General features: G+C 41.8%; 1 protein-coding gene across 2 annotated transcripts in view; it reads right to left on the bottom strand.

Moving 5' to 3' along the window:
• The window catches only part of FANCA (FA complementation group A), a 38969-nt gene that overhangs the window by 8513 nt on the left and 10000 nt on the right, over positions 1–20456 (bottom strand). For both annotated transcript variants that reach the window (XM_069793232.1, XM_069793233.1), the window contains 24 exons: positions 20095–20161; positions 19381–19493; positions 18331–18407; positions 17729–17870; positions 17016–17149; positions 15887–15997; positions 15347–15442; positions 15192–15251; positions 13635–13723; positions 13161–13221; positions 13014–13063; positions 11779–11855; positions 9794–9898; positions 9079–9221; positions 8518–8588; positions 6385–6484; positions 5338–5537; positions 4790–4886; positions 4374–4550; positions 3251–3324; positions 2679–2807; positions 2126–2192; positions 1714–1880; positions 1021–1126 (listed from right to left, as the gene is read on the bottom strand). In XM_069793232.1, the coding sequence (XP_069649333.1) occupies positions 1021–1126; positions 1714–1880; positions 2126–2192; positions 2679–2807; positions 3251–3324; positions 4374–4550; positions 4790–4886; positions 5338–5537; positions 6385–6484; positions 8518–8588; positions 9079–9221; positions 9794–9898; positions 11779–11855; positions 13014–13063; positions 13161–13221; positions 13635–13723; positions 15192–15251; positions 15347–15442; positions 15887–15997; positions 17016–17149; positions 17729–17870; positions 18331–18407; positions 19381–19493; positions 20095–20161 (2513 nt within the window). The remainder of the gene's footprint in view (positions 1–1020; positions 1127–1713; positions 1881–2125; positions 2193–2678; positions 2808–3250; positions 3325–4373; positions 4551–4789; positions 4887–5337; positions 5538–6384; positions 6485–8517; positions 8589–9078; positions 9222–9793; positions 9899–11778; positions 11856–13013; positions 13064–13160; positions 13222–13634; positions 13724–15191; positions 15252–15346; positions 15443–15886; positions 15998–17015; positions 17150–17728; positions 17871–18330; positions 18408–19380; positions 19494–20094; positions 20162–20456) is intronic.

Genomic DNA, 20456 nt, shown 5'->3' with positions numbered 1-20456 from the left:
TCAGTTCAGATTGCAGAAACTTCATTTCTATATAAAGCAATACCACTGACTAGGTAGTGCTTTACAGTCCCAGCAAATCAGATGGCCCTGCTTACCACATGTAGTGGATGGCAGAAGCAGTTTTGATTAACAGTTTTGGAATGAATGGGGGTTTCTGGCTGTGCCTAATATGACAGTGCAAGAGGGCTTGAAAAGGTCAGTCAGGATGAATAAAGAGAAATGATAGCTATCCTCAGAGCACAAAACAGTACCCTGAGGGACCTGGAAGTCAACTGATCTTCCCCCAGGAAGCTGCAGGGATGTTTCTCAATGTTTCTCTAGTGTACGTGATACAGGAGGATGAGCAGGATCTCACTCTACACACAGCAAAGTAGTTTAATGCCCTGGCATGACAGAGAAACTGGAGAACAGCTCATGCTCAATCCCTTACTTCTAGGCCTCCACAGGAACACTGCAGGTTTCTCTCCAACCCACCATCAGCAAACAAAAAGCAGGTGGCACAGAAGGACAACATACCCACACATGAGAGAGCATCCCCAAGGCTGCTGCACGTGCGTGTGCACCAGAGACATATGTTGTCACAAACAACATGACTGGAAAGAACACTCCTACTGCTCGAGAACTGGCCAAGCCACTACCAGGCTACTCTGTCATGACCCACTGGTGATTTTACCCCAGACTGTGCACACCCAGCTCCAACCACTGACATGCTGACTGGCTCCACCCCAGATTTGCCTACACTGTTTCCCAAGGATTCTCTCTCAATAGTGTAAAAAGCCACCACAATTCCAAATGAATGAACCCAAGAGTCACCCTACAGCAGACAGTGCAGAGGGGACCTCTGCAGAGCCAGGGGCTGGAAAGTCTCAAGCATAATGAGTTGAACCTCCCTATACTCTGATATAAGCTAAGTTTGTTTCAAGTTTGGCTGCATTTTAACTCCCGTCCTAAACCCAAGTTTAAGGTCTTTATCTAGAGCAGTTACCAATAAAAAATTATCGTTTGGCTAATGACACATACCAGCTCCAAGTTTACAAAACGAAAAAAGTCTTCGCAGTCCAACATGGTTTTCTTTCCTTTTCGACAAGTCATGATCAAAGCGGATGCAGGGAGCCCTACCAGAATCCTTAGGCAAGGAAGAATAAAACCAAAACTGCAGTTACCATCAAGAGAATCAGAATTCACTCTCAGGGCATGTGCCTTTGATATTCAGGGGAGTTTGAGAGTATGTCAAACATGAGATCTCAAACACGTTGACAGAAACTGCACAAGGAATTTTTCCAGTTGCCCAGAAAAGAACTTGCATTTCAAGGAGATACACACACCACTTCCAAAGATCCTATCAATGGCTCAAAAATGGAAATGCACACCTAGATCACAGCAGCAAATACAGTAATTTAACAATGGTTAACACAAGTGGTGGCATTAAGAGTGTTGCTGCCTGTAAACAGAGTCCATGAAGACATGTGGTCTTTGAAATTCAGTCCACTGCCAAGGGCAACTCACAGCCCAAGATAGCACACTGAAACAGTTAATGCATGTGGGTACCAGGGAATAAATATCTCTTGCACAGTTGTTACCATGACATACAGTGTCATTTTCATTTGCTGTGGAATCAGAGGGGAGGCTACCCGACTGCACAGGTACACACCATAATTGCTTTGAACAGCAGTTTTGTTCAAGGTATTCCCAGTCCTTCAGACCCATGTTTACCTTCTGTGCAGCAGCAGCTCCTGCTGCCTCCATAACTGCTCACCCAAAGCAGAGCTATGTTTTCTGTCTTTCAGTCTTTCCTGAAGAATCTCAAACAGGAAGTGTCTCTGGGCATCCAAGCAGCCAGAAAGCAACTTTCGCCTACACCCCAGCTCTAGCACCATCTCCTAAAGAGGGAGGTGGGGGAAAAACAGTGTTTGTCAGGGCTACACACTAGTTTGCATTCAAACGTTCTATATTTCTCTGAAGTAATAGAAAGATCAATACAAAAAAAATCTCTCTCAATTTCCATGCCTCTGCTCACATGTGAGAACCAAACATCAGCCCTACATACACCGAGGTATTAGGAAATACTTTGACTGGTCAAATTCAAGGATTGAACATACAGCTACACATCAAAGTCTGGAATCACCTGTAGCTTGCAGAGAATATCAGGACTGACTGACATCTTCGACTGGCCACAGCTACCCAGGTCCAACCTGAAATTCAGAGACACACCAGGTAACCAACCCTGTTAGCCCAGGAGAATAACACAATTCAAATAAAGTCAAATGGCTTCAGATGAACATGAAGCTCTAACATTAATGTTCCTTAAATAAGCTGTAGGTGAGACAGCAACCCTTCTCTAAGCCTTCCTCCTTATTTTCCAGCTTCAGCCACTTCCTCAGGGGCACTGATGCTTGTGTGGCCGAACAAATCTGAATACAAATTCAGCTTAAAAAAGACAGACAGACTAGGGACTATCTGTGGCTGCAACCCCAGACCTCCGTCACCTAAAGCAAGATTCTTATGCAAACACTGGTGAGTCATGCAGAGCCACCTCCCAGCTTTCACTTCCAGCCAGACCCATGAGAATGGAATCGCTTCCACAGCTCCATGTAAGGCACAAGCTCACAGCTCCTAGATTGCAAGGTCATTAGCAAAACCATTGCTTCTGCAGAAATGCAAGTCATGACACAGAATACCTTTGCGAGGAATCCAGAATGGTATTGATAATAATGCCACATGCCTTCTCCAGGTCTCCGTCACAGCCACCAGAAGCAGAAGGTGCTGGAAGATACCATTGATAGATGGCCCAATAATGAAAATCCTGTCTGCAGTATTGAAAAGGAGAAGATAGGAAGTCTATCACAGCATCTTAATGGTGCCCTTCCCTTAATGTAAAAGGAAGTTTCCACACCAAGTAGAGTGCAGTGACAAACAAAAGCACCCATATAAGTACAGATACAAAAGTAGTCATCCACCAGACACCACATGTCCTGATGTCAGCCATCTCTTGCTTCCGGAAATGGGGAGGTTTTGTGAAAAGTTATTTGGAAGGACTGCACATGCAGGCCAGAGGTTATTTCAGTGAACTTCCTCAAGTTAAAACACATTCTAGCATTGCTTGAACTCTGAACAAACCAGAGTAGTCAACAGGCATTTGTGTCCTGCAGCAGCTTGTTTATTTACTTCCTGATCTTTAATGCTTTTTCCTAATTTGGGTGGGAAAGACTCTTGAACTATTCCCTTTTCAACAGAGGCCCTCTGCACTTACCTTTCCGAAGCAGAGAGAATATCTTTTTCAGGGTACACTTCCAGCTCCAACAGCAGCCACTCTCTGAAAGACAACTGGGAAAAGCAACTATTTAGGTAAGAGGAAAGACCAGCAAGGCAAGTAACTTGTGCAGAACAGCCACCTTCTTCCCAACATAAAACCCACCTTCACCCACACCAAGACAAAATCCCGTGCAGATTAAGAGATATGAAACAGGAGACATCAACCCAAGGAAGTTCTCCTGCACTGTTTCCCTTGCAAGAAATCTAAACTAAAACCCCACTGGCATTCAAAAATTTACTGAAAGCAAGCCTGTAAAGCATCTCTCACACACCCACCCCTTTGACATTTCCAAACATGCTCATCTTCTTAAAATCTAGATACCAGAATGAACGTATTTTATTAGAAACAAATGCTAAAATGAACAAAGCACCATAGTCAGACAGACTGCTATAAGCATCAAAGAAAGGTTATAATGCAAAGGTATTTTAGCCTTGTACATCAAGCTAGCCAAGCACAAGGAGTCATCTAGTAACGTGACAAATTTCTCTGCACAAAGACAAACTGGTTTTATATGAACTAGGTTAAAAAAAGAAATCCTGTCAAATCAGATACATTGCAAAGATGATATAAAGAGAATAGCTGAGATGTTAACCTGCTTCATAGCAAGGCAGAGCCAAACAATCCAAGATACACAGGTGGTTCAGGAGAACATTGACATTTAGAGAAAGCGCCAAAGAAAGCAAGCTTTTTCAGTTATTTGAGTCACCATCACTTCATATACAGTACACAGTAGGAAGCTAAGGTTCTGGACAGGCCTTTTCTCTACAGTTCCTGATCATTTTCTTACTGATATGGTATTTCTTGTCAGGCTTTCCACTTTTGCAATAGGCAGGACACAAAAGCTTTACCTCTAGTTATCTACTTCTAATCATCACCATCAAAATCTACAGATAACATTGAGCACATAACCTAGCGTCCATGCCATCTTCAGCTGTCAGACCAACTTTTCAGACATTAAGTTTTTACAAGAAGCTTTTTATCACCAATAAGGAAATTGCAAAGGGCAGATCTGAAAAATGAGAATCACAGTGTGAACTTAAGTCATGGAAAAGATTTATACCTGGAGTGCTTTTTCCTTCAAGAGCTCTTGAAAGCGTGCTTGCTTCCATAGACAGAGGCTGGCTCTTTTGTAGTTCAGAGAGGGGCACGACAGGGAACTCCAGATTAGGTCTGTTTTAGCCTCCTCACACAGGATTCCCCGAGCTCCCAAGCTCAGCCGTGGCACGATGTACTGCAGCTAAAACAAAGGCATAAAACCCCTGCACATTTCCACCACAAAAAAAGGCCCAGTGCAACCTCTGGTTGTGTGAAACTGCCAAACAATCAAATACACAAAATGGTAAGATGGGAGGGTACAAAGATGCATTTTTATATAGTTTTCTTTGTACAAGTTGTAGTTGCACAAGGGTCTGCAGCAGGAAATTGAACTGAGACTGATCTTCCCCATAAATAATAGCAAAACTTCTTTCGTTTTACCTTTTTAACAAGGCTAGGAGGAAGCAAGGCACACAAATCTTCACAAGAATAGGATGGAAACTTGCACATAAGGTAAGATGCTGCTGCAGTGCAAAATCTGATAGAGAAAAAGAAAGAACTCCATTATCTCGTTGGTTCAATCATCTTTTCCCACTCATGAAAGTCAAAAGTAAAAACAAAGACTGAGTGTTAAAAATGCTTTTAACCAACATGTCCCAAACCTATTTGCTTCTGGGACCACTTCTATTTATGTGCTTCCAACCCCAAGTACATTAATAGCACAAATTTCAGAATCAGAGACTAAACTAAAACCCTTGACAGCATCCAGTCAGTCCTTCCTCCAGCAGGCAGTACAATCATCAGGATGCTACTTCACACAGGACCACCATCAGCCTGTTTCTCTGTGTAGCGCCTCTGTGCAGCACAAACACCTACATATGCTCTGGAAATCCTCCGCAGGAACACGGGTGCTTTACCAGCACCCCTCCAGTGGCAAACCTAAACCCATCGCCTGGGGAAGCAAGGACGTGGTGGAGGCATGATCTCACCTCATGCAGAAGGCAAACGACTCTTCTGTCCTGCACACTAGCAAGCAGTTCCAGTACTCCGAAATGGAAAGGACCTTTTCAGAAACAGGCTCAGAAATCCCACAACTGGCTTTCACTTCAGGAATTAAAGCTCTGCATTCACTTAAGTGGATCACAAAAGCTGCTAGTCCTAAAATGTGAGCATCATTCAGGGAAGGACCCTGCAAGCCAAACCATTAGTAAAGAACCAAAGAGAGAGACATTTCATTTGTAACAAAACAACCTTTCTCAGAAAAAACTCAGAATTAATCAAGTAGCAGAACAGTGCTTCTGCCCATTTCTTAATTCAGTGCAGTGATATCAATTTAGCAGATGAGAGGCACCAGTTACATTAAACATGTTCTTGTTTCCCTGAAATTGTGCCGCTAGCTTTGATCAACCTGAAGCAAAATTTGTACATTTCTGTAAAACAATAATTTTGAGCAACTAGCTGTAAATTCAGCCCACAGAATTTGAGCCTCTCAAGGCTTTTTAGCTTCTATGACAGCTAATGTAGCCTATCAGCCTTTTCATTTCACCTTTTCAATATCACGGTGTAAAGAAAATAAAACCAACAGTTCTCTAAAAGAAAACCATGCACTGCTGCACCCCAGACTTGGGGTCTTACTTTTATTTTTAAAAGGGGTGTACAAGTAAAATATTCTATGTGAAAGCTTGGGAATTAAGCATTCTACTATTTTCTTTTGGCTCTGTTCATAAACTTGCATTTTAACAGAAGTTAAAATAAGCATCTCAGAATGCATTAACCTTCTACAGTAGTATTTCTGTAGGGAAATGTTCAGCTCACATTCCTAAGAGCAAGCCCATACTATTTGTCCAAAATGAGGATTTTTTTTTTTTTGTCAGGGTGGCTTTTTTTTTTTTTTTTTTTTTTTTTTGGAAGCCTGAGAATTAATGAAGCCCCTTCACAGTGCGGTCCAGACAGGTACATACCCCACAGCTCAGGAAATGGAGGTAGGATAGCCTTTAGCACACTATAACCATATGATTCATGGTTGGAAAACTAACCTGATGATAAATAAGCTGGCAGAGCCTGCCCAGAAGGGCAGGTAAAAGATTCCTGTGTCCACACATCATCTTCACAAACAAGGAAAGACATGGTCCCTGCCTGCAGAAGGTAAAAAACACATGCTCATTTTACTGCTTCTTTTTACCCCCAATACAGGAAGAGGTATTTAAAAATGCTTAAACACACTGAACCTGAGCCATACTTGTCTGTAAATACAGGACAATTATCATTCCATTTATAGGCCCAAAGGAAGTGTCACTTTTGGACTATCTCAACAGAGGAGCCCTACGAGGGCATGAACTCCACCAGTGCTCTGCCTCAAATACTTGATACTATATAGTCAAAGAGGTGTTCAGTAAGAGACGACAATAAGGAAAGGAGGAAGCTGCCTGGGGCACAGACAGCTTTTTTTCAGACAGGGAGCACAAGGTAAACAGAGGCAGAGCAATAAATGGGATCAAAAAACAAAGCAAGAGCAAAAAGGAATTAATATAAGGTCCTGTTGCAAAACAGAGGAAGGGACAGAGGGAGGGACTTTCCCACCCAGATGACAGAAATAAACATCCTCAGAGGAGATTGGATGGGGAGCTGGGTTTAGAAACAATTTCCTGGGACACTCTTGTTTATCACAACTACTTTCCAGCACAGGTTTTCAATATAGATTGATCTGCTCCAGGGCAGAAGTGTAAAAGAGAGGGAAAGACGCTCTGGTTGCCAAAGCATGCTGCACTACAGAGAGGCAGCCACCTAGTTCAGTACTGTCAGCAGCTGGGATTACAGGCAGCTTGTCAGTACATTGCTGTTTTCCAACAAAGCGATTTTCCCCTGAAATGTGGGCCATAATGTTATCAATTAATATGTATAATATGATTGAAATAACCAGGGAACTGCTAATGTACTGTATACAGCCCCAATCAGTTAATATTTAAAATAGGGAAACAATAACTAGACATGATTTAGGGTTTAGGAACTAACTATTAGACAATGTGGCTTTATGTTTATGTCAGAAAAGGGAATGGATTGTGGTCTGGTCAATAAACTTTGAAGAACCACTTGGAACTGCCAAGACAGAGTAAGAAATAGGTAAAAGGTAATTCCTACAGGAGGAGATGGTGACCACCGACTCATTGACCACCTACTCAAATGATACCACCTACTCAAAAGAAGACAATGAAGGAAGGAAGGAAGACAGAGTCTGTGCACTAATCTACAGGAGAGGCGAAGAAGAACGAACCAATCATTAAGGGTAATAATAATGAATATGTATTTCTTAAGTTTATAAATATAGGAATTTTTGAGACAAAGGTGTGCTGTCTTGAGACAGGCACCCATTCATGCGCATCAATGAAATTAATTTGAAAATACCTCGAGACTGTGTTATTGGCTTGCACACCAGGTAAACGAACCCCGTTTGAGGGACAACAATAACGTTTACAGACTTCTGTTACAACATGAAAGAGATGGCTATTAATAGAGTCCTTCCAGTGGCAGAGGAGCGCTACCTCTCCCTCCTCATACAGGCCAGAATCAAACTGAGTCACTTGAATCACTTCCAGGGGGAAGAGGGGATGGGAGGCAGCTAGAAGGTGTATCATGCTGCTATTCCTGTGCCTGCAGCATTAGACTTTATGCCTCACTCATTTCACACTAGATATGGCATTAGGGATGAAGGCTGAATGCGCCAAAAGCACTGAACGTGCCAAAAAGACACCCCGAAGACACATCAGTGCTCACTGTCAAAAGACAAGCATTCTCCTCCCCCGATCTCTAGTATCAGCCAGCAAATAATTGCTGGACAAAAAGAATTTGCTCCATTCCCCACCATTCAGCTGAAAACGCCAACCTGAGCACGTAGTATCTGTGGAAAGTTTTTATATGTTGTCACAGAGCCAAATGCCACCTTTTTCCAAAGGGATCAGTAATGACAGAGGAGTAACATATTTTATTTACACATATACATCAAAGCACATTAGTTCTTAGATTACAGAATACTCAGGATAAAGCAGCCTGCAATTGCCAGCCTGGTATAGTGGGTATTAACAACCACAAGTCCCTCCTCACCCCTGGACAAGTGTTAGAATTCTAGCGTATTAATGAGTTTTGATTTCCCCACTCTTTCACTTGCATCTTACCTGTCGGGAGGGTTAAAATAGGAAGCAGCTATTAGGTTTTGGCAGAACGATGTCAGCAGAAGATCAACAACCTGGAATAAGAGACCCACTGGTAATTCCTACTTGTTGGGCTGGATATCTAGATCCAGTTTTGTGCTGCATGTGTGTGTGTATATATATATATATATAATGTTTCCCAACATTAAAACAAGGCAATGAATTGGTTAGTGACATTCACTGCAAGTTGTACAGATCCACTGGCACTAAGAAGAGATGGAAAGTTAAGCCTGTAACAGCCCAGGAATGATCCCAGCACACAACAAATATCTAGACAAGCCTGGTGAAGAAAGCCTAGCTCATCACAGGACTGCTCTGATAGAATATATCTCTAGATCTCGCCACCAGACACCCAACAACTTCCAGGAGGTTAAAACATATGCATAGTCTGTGCACAAAGTAGACAAAAGGAGAAGAGTATTTCCTGTTCTCCACAGACAAAGCAACCTTTCACAGGGACTATCCAGATGCATTTTTACCTACTCAACCCCACTAGTTTCTCACCCAAAGCCAGATGGTACTCACACTCTGATGGCTGGGTTCCAGCCTGGGGGCAGAAATATCAACTTGGATTGGAGAATTCAAAGTAGCAGCTTCATTCTCATGACTGCTGTGACCCAAGATGTTTGTGAGTCTGTCAGAAATCACTGCAATCTGTGCTGGCACATCTGCAGGAAGGTAACAGGAGAGGAGGAGAACCAGGACAGAAGTCATGAAAGATTTTACAGCTCCACATAAGAGGAAGAAGTGAAATATATACTCTAATTGATCAGAGCCCAAAGCATGTTATGAAAAGCTTCAATGAGCAAAAAATGTTAGCTGGAACACAGCGATCATCATCTTCATTTTAGAAGACAGCATTGTTTTTTCCCAGTACTACTACCAACACACATCAAGAATAGTTTTTCACACCAGAAAGGAAACAGCCTTCAAAAGGGGGCCCAAGTCACCAGGCAAGTCCCAGGAATGGGGCTGCCAATCTTGGCAAAGATCAGGGTGGTACCAAGTGATCATCACAAAGATGCAGACCTTAAGTTCTGAACTCAAGCATGGGAAATACGTCAGATATTAAAATATATATATATTCATAGCTGGAAGGATTATACAGATCTGAAAGATTACCATCTTAAGGTACCAGCAGCAAGTACTGCTGCTGCTTTGGCTAGCATTAGCCACATTTTATTAATGCAGTTTTTGTAACAGTCAATTATGGGTAGTTATAACTTGCCTTCCTGCATACCTTTGTATTTAGCCTGGTCCACAATCAGTGTCCTTAGTTCAGCCAGTTCAGCCTTCAGCTGCTCAACAGGCTCTTTGGAATGGCTGGTCTCTACTTTTGATTCATCTAGACAAGTAAGAGAGAAATGCAACACATCATCCTCACCCTTGTGCGGTACATCAGTTCATAAAATGCATTCAGCAATTTCTGCACACATTTTCTGTAGAAGCAGTATTTACTTTTCTGTAAGCTATAACAGATCCCCAAACCGTCAATCTGCCACATATATAGCTTTGTTTTTACATTCAAAATGTGCTATTTGATTAATCATTTATGAGTTTATGCCTAGTTTCAGAAAGGAATTCAGTTTTTAAAGACAAGAGGCAAAAGAATTCTCCTTTCAGAGTTCCCTTCCTACTCACTTTAGCTCTCTGCCCCTTACAGAAACATTTGCTGACCTCAAAAGACTGGAACCAGTCTCAAAACACAGAGACAGACATTACAGCGTGAATACTACCTCATCAGCTTCTCCTCAAGCCCAACACCATGCAACATCTCCAGATGTTACATGTTAGTCTATTCTGTTTTTTGTTTAAAAGAAGAAATAAAAGGAAATTCCTTTTACCACTAGAAAGAGAGTGCCACCAGCAACAAGCTGCCACAGCACAGCCCCAAAAACCACCCGTACAGTTCGTTAGACAGGAACAGCATCTTGTACATGGGCCAGAAATAACTCAACCATGAACAAGAGCAGTAAATAACAAAGGTTAAATTAATACTTGTTATAAACACACTGTAAAGCAACAAGGTGTTAGGAGACTGCTGAGTCACTTTTATGTGCAAGAATGAGCACTAACGAACAGGGCAGGCTTACAGCTGACCAATACTCAGTCCTGCCCTAAATCCAGCCTCTGTGCAAGAGCCCCAGGGATGGATTAGGATGCAGAGGATGGGATTAGGACGCAGATCAGGCCGATCAGGATACAGGGGACACAGCTCAGCTTAGGACATGCCACTAGAGGTCACTGGCAATTCAAGGACTCCTGCAGAGCCCTGGCTGCCCGTTGGGAATCGGGCCGATCCCGGCACACAGGGATCCTTCATCCCTGCCGGTTGCCAGGACAACCTCCGCAGCCAGACTGCTGCACATCTGCGGTTCCCCAGGACTGCTTTGTCACGCCTCTCGAGCTACAGCATCTCCAGAAAGCTTCAGACGCCCAAAGTGCCCTGAGCAGGAGTCAATCACAGATCCGTCTCTGTACAGAGTACACTTATCGCCACCACACTCTGGGAATGATCTCTGCTCGCTAGCCTGACCTTTTCATGTCGTATAAACCTGTGGTGAGGATGTTGCCCGTTTGAAGATACGTTTGAAACACTCATTTACTGAAAGAGATAGGAGAGCTCATTAAATATCTATTACACTGACACACACTGCACCAGTAACGTGGCTACAGTGATGGGACCCGAAATTAGTGGGGCCTTCCCACCCAAACACATGTAAACTATGCACTGTGATCCCTTTGCCGCTGGCTCCATCCCTAGCCCCTCCCGTTTCCCCAGATCTCAGTCACGCACAGTAATCCATTGTTAAAAGAGGATGATGGTGAGTTCAGGCAGCCCAAGTGCCATTACGCAAGGGATCAACACAGCAGGTTCACACCCCAGGCTAGCCAGAGCTGAGAAGCATTCAAGCTGCAAACGCTGATTCATGGAGATGTATTTGAGCTAGATTTAAATCAGCTAGCTCAGGCATCATTTGCAGCCTCAGCACAGAGCTACGCATGGACTGCAAAAATCCCACCCAAGCAGGATAGGCAGAGAAAGTCATTACGAGAGTAACTATTTAATACCTCAATAAGACATAAAGAACATACACATATTTACGTATAGATTAAAGACCTAATCAGCGGTAACTTTTTGAAAATTTTCAATTCAGGAGGGCACCAATGGAAAAATTAACTTTTCTTCAAACTGATCCATAAGTAAATGTCATATTTTTTTACCTTGTAACATTTTCTCTTTCATAGCACAACAGGCTTGCATGTATGTGGAGTACAAGTTTGAGGGTATTTTATCAGCGCTATAATAATTTAAAAAAAAAAAAAAGAAAAAAGAGACATTTATTATACTGCATAACCACATTCAAACTTCAGCTTTATTAAATATAAGCATAAACAACAGCTATGCTATGAAATGTAATTACAGAGGCTCCAAAGCATACTGAGCATCTGAAGCATTTTTTAATCATCATCTGACATGAGGGCCAGAAATTTATATCCAAGGCTTTCATAGCAAGTATTATACATGTGTAACACACACTACACAAAAACAATATTATGTATATCATTAATGCATGTATTAATACCTATTTCATATATAGTACGTGTCTAAGATCACATAAGAGTGTAAGTTATATGACACGCAGTATTCACACATCTAAAACACTAACGTGATGGACACCAAAAAGTTTTACCTCTAACACTTGCTGGGCAGGCATTCAATACTAAAAATATATTACGTGAGGCTTCCTAGAACTCAGCTGCTCCTCTTACAACTTTAATTTAAAAGAAAAAATCCAGTCTTTTTTAGAGTCAGGCTGGAATGACAAGGCAGAGCCAAATGCCTCATTTGTAGGCAGCGTTGCAAATATTTTTTCTTCATGATAGGCTACAGAGGAATTAGTGGATTTAAAATAAAGCTGTTCCTGCAGTGCAGAAAAGCACTTTTAAACATGCACACAGGACAATCATGAGTTCTGAGAGGGCCTGCGTTCTCCTGAGGCATTATCCTGGTGTCCCATAAGAGCAACTCAAAGCATTAACAGACATTTAAGTTTCATCTTCCACTTCTCCCATATCCTCTCCCAAAGAGAGGAGAGCTTTTCACGGGGGGGGCTCGTATTCCTGGTGAAATTTTATATTCAGCAGTATCCTCCAAAGTTTGCATAAAAACATATCTGGCCTGCAGTCAGAGGGCTGCATGGGACTACTTCTAGATAATGGTTTCACAGTGGCTAGAGGACTAATTACAGAACTGAAGACATTCACCTATACAGATAAGCTACCCATCCACAACCTGCAAGCCACAAGCCTGGCCACAAAGCCCTGCCAAGAGGGTTAGCCAACACGCAGGGTTTTGTAAACAAGGCGTCAAAGCCTCCAATAATCTGATGTAAAGTCAAATGTTCTGAAGAGAAAGTCCAGAAGCACAGAAAAAAAACACTGGGAAGTCTCAATACCTCTTTAAAGAATCTATAAAAGCCATGCGTGCATCTGGGGTTTTAGGGAGCTGCAATAGAAAAACAGGCAGGTTAGGCACAAATTACCTGTCTACAAACACACATCTAGATGGGAGGATCAAAAAAAAGCCCAAACCAAACACTAACCACACGTGGCCTCAGCAAAGCAGGAAGAAACCAGGAAGTATAATATGGTCGCCTGAAAATACTGAGACAGAAAACAAATATAGCAAAATATTAACAATGTCAAAGCTGCAAAGTACCATTTTGTTACCTCAAGAATTAATTTGGCTCCTGCAAATAAGAAATATTCATGGTAGCATGAATAACCACAGACAAATCAAGTTCAGATTAACCAATAGTTATTCATTTCTTTAATTTTGCTTTTTATTTATTATAACAATTGTGCACTTCTCTTGCAGGTGTGAATATGCCTTTTACTCTCTGCACAAATAACCTCTATTTAGATGACTACTGAGGAAGTAGATAACATGGGGAGAATTTCCCAAAACCTCCTTTGCTCACATTCTCAATTTTTCTTGTTTTGTTATTTTGATTTGGACTTGACTTTTATTATTATTATTATAGCTGAAAACAAAAAGAGTCAGAAGCACACGGTACCTGGCTTCTATCACAGATGTTGGGATCTTCCTTGTGTTTTCAAATATCTGAAGGGCCTTTTCAACGTCACGAAGTGCCTGGCCCTGGGGCTGGCTCACACAAGTAACAATTAGAGAAAGATATTGTGAGAACTCAAGGACAACGATAATCTTCCCTCCTTATTTTTTCAGGGTTAGTAACAGTTGTCTGTGCTGTGAAGGGAAGTGACTGAACAAACACAACTGAATAACAAGAACTACCTGATACAGAGCAAAACTGCAGGATGGAGAAACCAGCCTGAACCATCAGCCTGCCTCGATAACGCTGTTATAAATAACAGCTATTCTGGGTCAGCCCAAAGGTCCATGTTGTTCTGTATGCACCTCCTACAGCAACTCCAGCAGATACTCCTGCTTAACATCACATTGTTTATTCAATTGTCCCCCACGGGGACAGTATATTTTCTGTTCTGGATTTGGTATATTGTTATTCTATTTTAGTTAGTACATTTGGAATTAAGACCCATAATCTTTGCTTGCAGCCCATGCTACTACACTCCAGGCAGAGGGACTGCCACCCCGGGTTTCTCTTGTTCGAGCCGTAAGACAGCTTAAGACTGCAACAACCCGGGCCAGTTTCTCAACAAACAGATCAGACTTGGAAGAAATTAAATTAAATCTTCACTTATGACTTTCAGTTCATCACAGAACTAGATTTCATCGCAGTACATTCAACTACCTTGTCACCAGCCTGTATTTCATGTACTCCAGCTAACTGACTGTATAAATGAGGCCCCCTAGACTGCCATACTTGTGATCAATATATAGGAAGGAGCAATAGAGCCAAATGCTTCCTTATCAACTACTGTCGTTACCCAAAACTTATCATGAACCACAGTGTGAAACTGCAGACTGTAGATTCCCTCCCCAAATCTCCTTTAAATATGAACACTTTGAAAACACCACCAAATAGATGATATGCTGTACTGAAAAGAATCAAAATACATATAAAATGCTTTCCTACATGATCAAATCATTGGGAGCAAAGCCATAGAGGGAAGTGTCACTATTGTAACATGCTGGTCAATCAGCAGAGCTAATGCAGCCCCAGTTCCTGCAAACCTGTGCTCTGCATCCCCACACCATACAACACCATTAGATCTCCCTTTGTCCCTTAAATCCTCCCCCACAGAATCTTCCATTTATTTTCTATACTCCACAGTACAGGATGGGCAAGAGGTAACCAGCACTTTCCTGCTTCAAACAGCAGGTGCTGACTGGATGGCTAATGTAGGTGCTGCTTGGCCAGTAGCTGGCTGGCTAATTGCTGAGTTCCCCTGCGGCATCATCACGGAATACTCATCGCAGTTTGTTTGTCCTCTGTGTAAGTCTAGTTTTCATGAAATCTGGGGAAGAGGTTGCATATTTATGGCCGCTAACCCCTCTGTCTTAAAGCTGGAGAAGATTTGGCAGCATGCTCAAACTTGGTAGGAATGGCAGACAGGTGGATAACCTAAGCTCTTTTGCAGAGGAAAAGGGGCATCACTGATGAGAAAACTGTTAGACAGACCAGCAGTACCTGCACAGATTCATCTGTGGAAGACAAGTCTTCATAGAGCCCCATATCTTCTATAGCAACCTGTGTGAGGTTAGAGAGATGCATATGGTCGCAACACAGCTATTATTTTGACAGATCCAGAAAGAACTCTTCTCAAAGAGACAAATTTTACTAACCTTAAGGTCAGCCAGTCTGGTTTTAGCCAGAGTGATGTACTCCAACAGAATGGACCGATGTTTTGTTGGCACAAAAGGCGGGTACATTATATGGACCTGAAGTGTGCAATTCACAAGATTTGCCATTTTTACAGGAAGTTTAGTGTAAAATTCCAGTTATGTTTACCACCAGAGATGTTATTGCTTGTTTTAAGATAAGCCACTTTCATGGCAACTGACATGCAATTTTTCCCAACAACAACAAACAAAATCCCTGAAGTGCTTAAATTTAAACTCCATGAGAGGAATTCTCCTTCTTGTCAAGTAAATAAAAGAATTTTTACTTCCTTATTTCAGGGAGAAAAGGTTTTAAATAATGTATCAGAAGTAATGCAATTACTATAACAATATTAACAATATGCTGAACCTAGTCAGACATATAACGCAATTACTATAATAACAATAATAATAAGCTGAACCTAGTCAAAGGCACAAGTATGTTCACTTTGGAGCAGTTCTGTATCAGTCTTTAGAAAACCATCTCTATTAGCATCTTCTGACCTTCAAGTACGGCGCTGCTTCAAAGGGCACTAGCTCTGACAAGAACTCAAAGAGGAAGACCAGAGCTTTCTTACTGCTCCCGTGGTGACCACCAGAGCTCCCAAAGGAAGCCTGAAACAGGGGAAAAAGACAATGCAGCCTTTCAGTGTGGAGAGAATCCCCATCCCAGCAATGCCGTAACTCAGCACACAAATCCCAGACATCTGTTACAGATACCTGCTTTCTGTCAAGAGAGTCTTTCTGGAGAATAGGCTCCAGAGAAAGTTTATAGAAATCTCTATGGAAGTTTTCTTTGAGTTTCTTTGTCCAGTTTCCAGAAAGCCTGCCATGTCATGCTCAAAGTTTGTTCTGACACACTACCATGAGAACTCTTAGAGGAGTTAAACAAGGCAAGACCAAAATGCACCAAAGGATTGAGATTCATGAGGGAACCACAAATCTGCCAGTTTCTACACAGCTTTATCTGAGCATTTCAATGAAAATAAGCCAGTCTGAAACTATACAGAACATCAGCAGTTTACCTTTTGATACATCCTGAACACTCTATCAGCAAAGGCTGAGCTTAGATTTGCAAACTCATAAAAAGGAATTTACAGGTTTAAATTATGTGGAGATTTGCATACCTAAAATACCTACATGTTTATAACTAAAAGCTAACAACCAATTATCTATAAGGTCAAACACAGCAATTACAGCTGCATGCAAACATCCAGGAAATAGGAATGCTTCATCTGCAATAACCTACAACTTATGCAAGAACAACAGTGTTGGTTATCAAGATACTGAAGTACATCCAAGATTATGAGTACAACAGGAATTACATGTCTGCATTCCTGACAAGTAACTAGAGAACAAGATGGACTTAGAAGATGAAAGAAGGGAAAACCAAAAGAAAGCCAAATAAATATATTCTTTGCAGACACAAAGGCAGTAATAAATATTAAATCACTCCTAATACCAATACAATCACTTGTTACTCTTTTCCGCACACACACCACCCCCTCACCCCCCTCTAATTCCTGGCTATCTGGTCTGAAACTAGGCTTTTGCTGTGCAGCAGAACATTCCTTATGCACAGGTTTCTCATACTTAAAACAAAGATTACCAGTCAGGCCTCATCTAGACTTACCTTAAACCATTCAGAGTAAGGCATGAACACAGCAGGGCCCTCTAGAGCAGCCTGACGAGCTATCAGGAATGCAGTGATCATATTTTCCATATCATAATTCTCAAAGGCCTTTATCAGGAGATGTCTCAGTAGATCTAGAAACATAAAACAATAACCTCAGACTTTGCTCTTGACAACTGTGCTGTAATTTTCTACAGTAAATGAAGACAAATACCTGTGATAAAACATCTGCCACATAAAGAAGGATTTGTATTGCAGCTTGGGGAACCTTTGGGACTCATTTATATTTTTTCATGCACTTTTAACAGTCAAATACTCTAGGATTTCAACCTGCAAGAATTGCAGGGAGTCCAGCAATGAGATAATCAGCAAGAAACTCTAACAAACAAGGTCTGCTAGCAAAAGTGAGATAGAAGAACTAAGCTTCAGTAATCACTACTCCAATTAATAATGAAGGTAATTATCAAATAACCACTCTTAGCTGTACAGTATGTTTAAGAAGTGTCAGGCACAAGGCCTGGCATTCGCATCGCCTCTGACACGGAATTTCTGAATGGAAAAATCAGATTTTCTGCTGTTCTTTTCCGTGCAGGAATCTCAAAACAGCAACTATGAATGACTATGCTGCTACACCAGTCAGCATGGTTTCCCTCTAAAGTACCTGAGAAGCAACAAGTACACATTAGCTTGCAGGCTTGCCATTACTTACTTACCTTTGAACGGCTGCTCAGCCTCAGCCTGACAGACTACCAGCGTGGAAACACAGGACAGGACATGCTGCCAGTTCACTTCATGAGTCTCCAGGACTTGCTGCAGCTGGCAGATCAACTCCTTTGCACTGAATGCCATGAACATCTGGAAGAGCAATAGCAATTCATTTTAGCTATGATATACAGCCACTCATAAAGTGAAATATACTGTCAAGATTAACATGCAGATGTCTTTTGCAAGACTCCTGAAAAAGCTATCCTGCGTGCATCTTTTGCTTCAGCTTTCCAGGGCTAGATATCATCCTGGCTTGGAACCAGCATTGGCTAAAATAAACAGTAATATTCCAGTTCTTTCAGCAGTCATGTCATATTCTGTAACAGTGAAAATTCACATCTTCATTTGTTATCTTTGTTCTCATTAAGAGCTTTGCACAAACAAAAATCCCTGTAGTACTTTTTCTTCATGCTTCCTCCTGCCTACAATTTCTGGCAGCTGGTTCAGATTCTGTAGCTGGAATGCACTAGTTCTAAATAATCTCACTTCAGATATTTCAATGAATATAAACCCAACATAAAGTTCTCTTTGTGAAACCAGGAAGACATACTTTGCGGTACAAGGTAGTAAGCAGTGAACAAGTTCTTGTAAAGCTCCACTCTTTCTGCATATGGATGGCATCAGACACTGTACCCAGAAAAAGAAAAGTTTACTCTTTAGCAATAGGTTTTAAAATACACCCAAAATGCATGATTTAACCACACAAGACTTCCCTTGGGCTTTGGCAACCAGATACATTAAAAACTGCTCACTGAAATCCTCTCTCTCCAATTTGTCTTTGGAACACGGACTGTGGCAACAAGGACCGTGCCATTTCACTACCACACTGTCATCTCAAAGCTGTTCTTGTGATCACACATTCGTAGGCCAACATAGCGCATGCACACAGAATCAGCAAGGAATCATCTTTTTCCTCAATAATCTCTTTGAACTGGAAAGGCAGCAACAACACAGCTCTCCCACACGACAGGCAAGCAGCTCTAGATCATCACTCAGAGTGATTTTACCAGACATTTTGTAGTCCAAACATATTTCTTCCTAAAAACATCAAGCTTCACAATTACCAATCACGGATTAGAAGCCTTCCTGCCTTTATCTCTAATATACCAAAAGAAACAGCCAGTCAGCAGAGAAAGGCCCTGTCTTTTGCATAAACCCAAACACACACAGGGGCCAGACTATCTTAGCTGCAAGTACTCTCTGCAGCACCACCTCTCCCACCCAGTTTCTCCTTCGGCCAGGACTGCTCCCAGCAGCCAGAGCTCCCCCACGTCTCCTCTGTAAAGGCTGCTATTAGATGTTACTCCAAATATCTGTTCATGAGCTGTTGGCTGAAGCTCTGTTTGAAGGCACTGATTTTCCACCTAAAGTTTTCTCCTGAACTACAGCCCTCTAAAGCCCAGACCCCAGATGAGTTTGTTTTTGTCTGATCTGGCACCCTGCTTATATAGACCCTGGGAAAGAGCTGGGGAGTCAGGCAGCTTCTCTGGCTCTGGGTCCCCCAGGCTGGTCTCCATTTAGCAAGGCCCCAGGTGGGATGGAGCTCCGGACACACAATAACACACCCTGGAGACACTCACTTCTCCCCACCTGTTCCTACCTCTCAACAACGGGTTGTAGGTAAGAACTTCGGTCAGGGTGTGTCTAAAAAACTGCTGCAAGGAATCCGGATGAACCGCACTTTTATAAACTGACACATTGAACACATTCAGCCTACAAATGACAAGGAAATAGAAACAATGCACAGGAAGTATGATCAACCAGGTGCTGATTAGGGTGAATGACTAATTTTTCTTCTACACCTATCTTATCAAATTGCTAGAGATACATACTTTTTCGTATGTATTTCTAAAAATCCATTGCTTACTCAACATTACGTAGCTATTAGATTTACAAACTTTCTAATGTATATCCCTGCACAGGACGGGAGTGAATGTTGACATGTACAAAGGAGTTAAACAAAACCGGTTTGGAAGCAGGAATTGGAGCATGACGGCAGCTTCCAGGTGTTTCTGCTCAGAAGCAGAGGGAGAAAACTTGATGAGGGAAACTAACCAAATGCCAGGAAAGTGCTCCAAGATTGGTTCCAACACTGCCAGAACACCCTTTCCTACCTGATGCTTATCTTCTTACAAGCATTTTTATTTGCACATATTTTATTAAAGAGGAGAATATTAAACACCCCATCTGGGGTGGTGTGTGTGTGTAAATAAATTTTAAAAGCCCCACAACATTCCCCCTATTTCAGTTACAAGTGTAACAGTGGATAAAAAAACTTCCTCCTGACATTATTCGGAGGAACAGCATTTCTTACCAGAACCTCATAGCTTGCAATGTGGAAACCTCTTCCTGCTTCTCTTTACCAACAGCATCAAGCACCCCTGTACCCCAAAATAACAACACAAAAACACAATGAGAGAAATGGAAAGAACTGTGACACTAAACACACAGGAACTAACAGGAACAAGCAATCTGTGCACCTTTAAGAAGGTGACCCCATTAGGGAAATATGCAGAAGCCATTCAGCAGCATTAAATTCTTACGAAATTTTTTCAAAAGTGACACAGACTCAAAAACTATTAACACTAACCTTGAACCAATTTAAAAGTGTTCCCAAGAATGTGCTAATAATTAAGCCATCTAAAAATGCACATAAATTAGTATTCAATTTCCAAA

Source organism: Haliaeetus albicilla, chromosome 10 (assembly GCF_947461875.1).
Source record: "Haliaeetus albicilla chromosome 10, bHalAlb1.1, whole genome shotgun sequence".
NCBI classification, from domain to species: Eukaryota; Metazoa; Chordata; class Aves; order Accipitriformes; family Accipitridae; genus Haliaeetus; species Haliaeetus albicilla.
The sequence above is the reverse complement of the archived record's forward strand: the minus strand, read 5'-3'. Positions and strand labels throughout refer to the sequence as shown.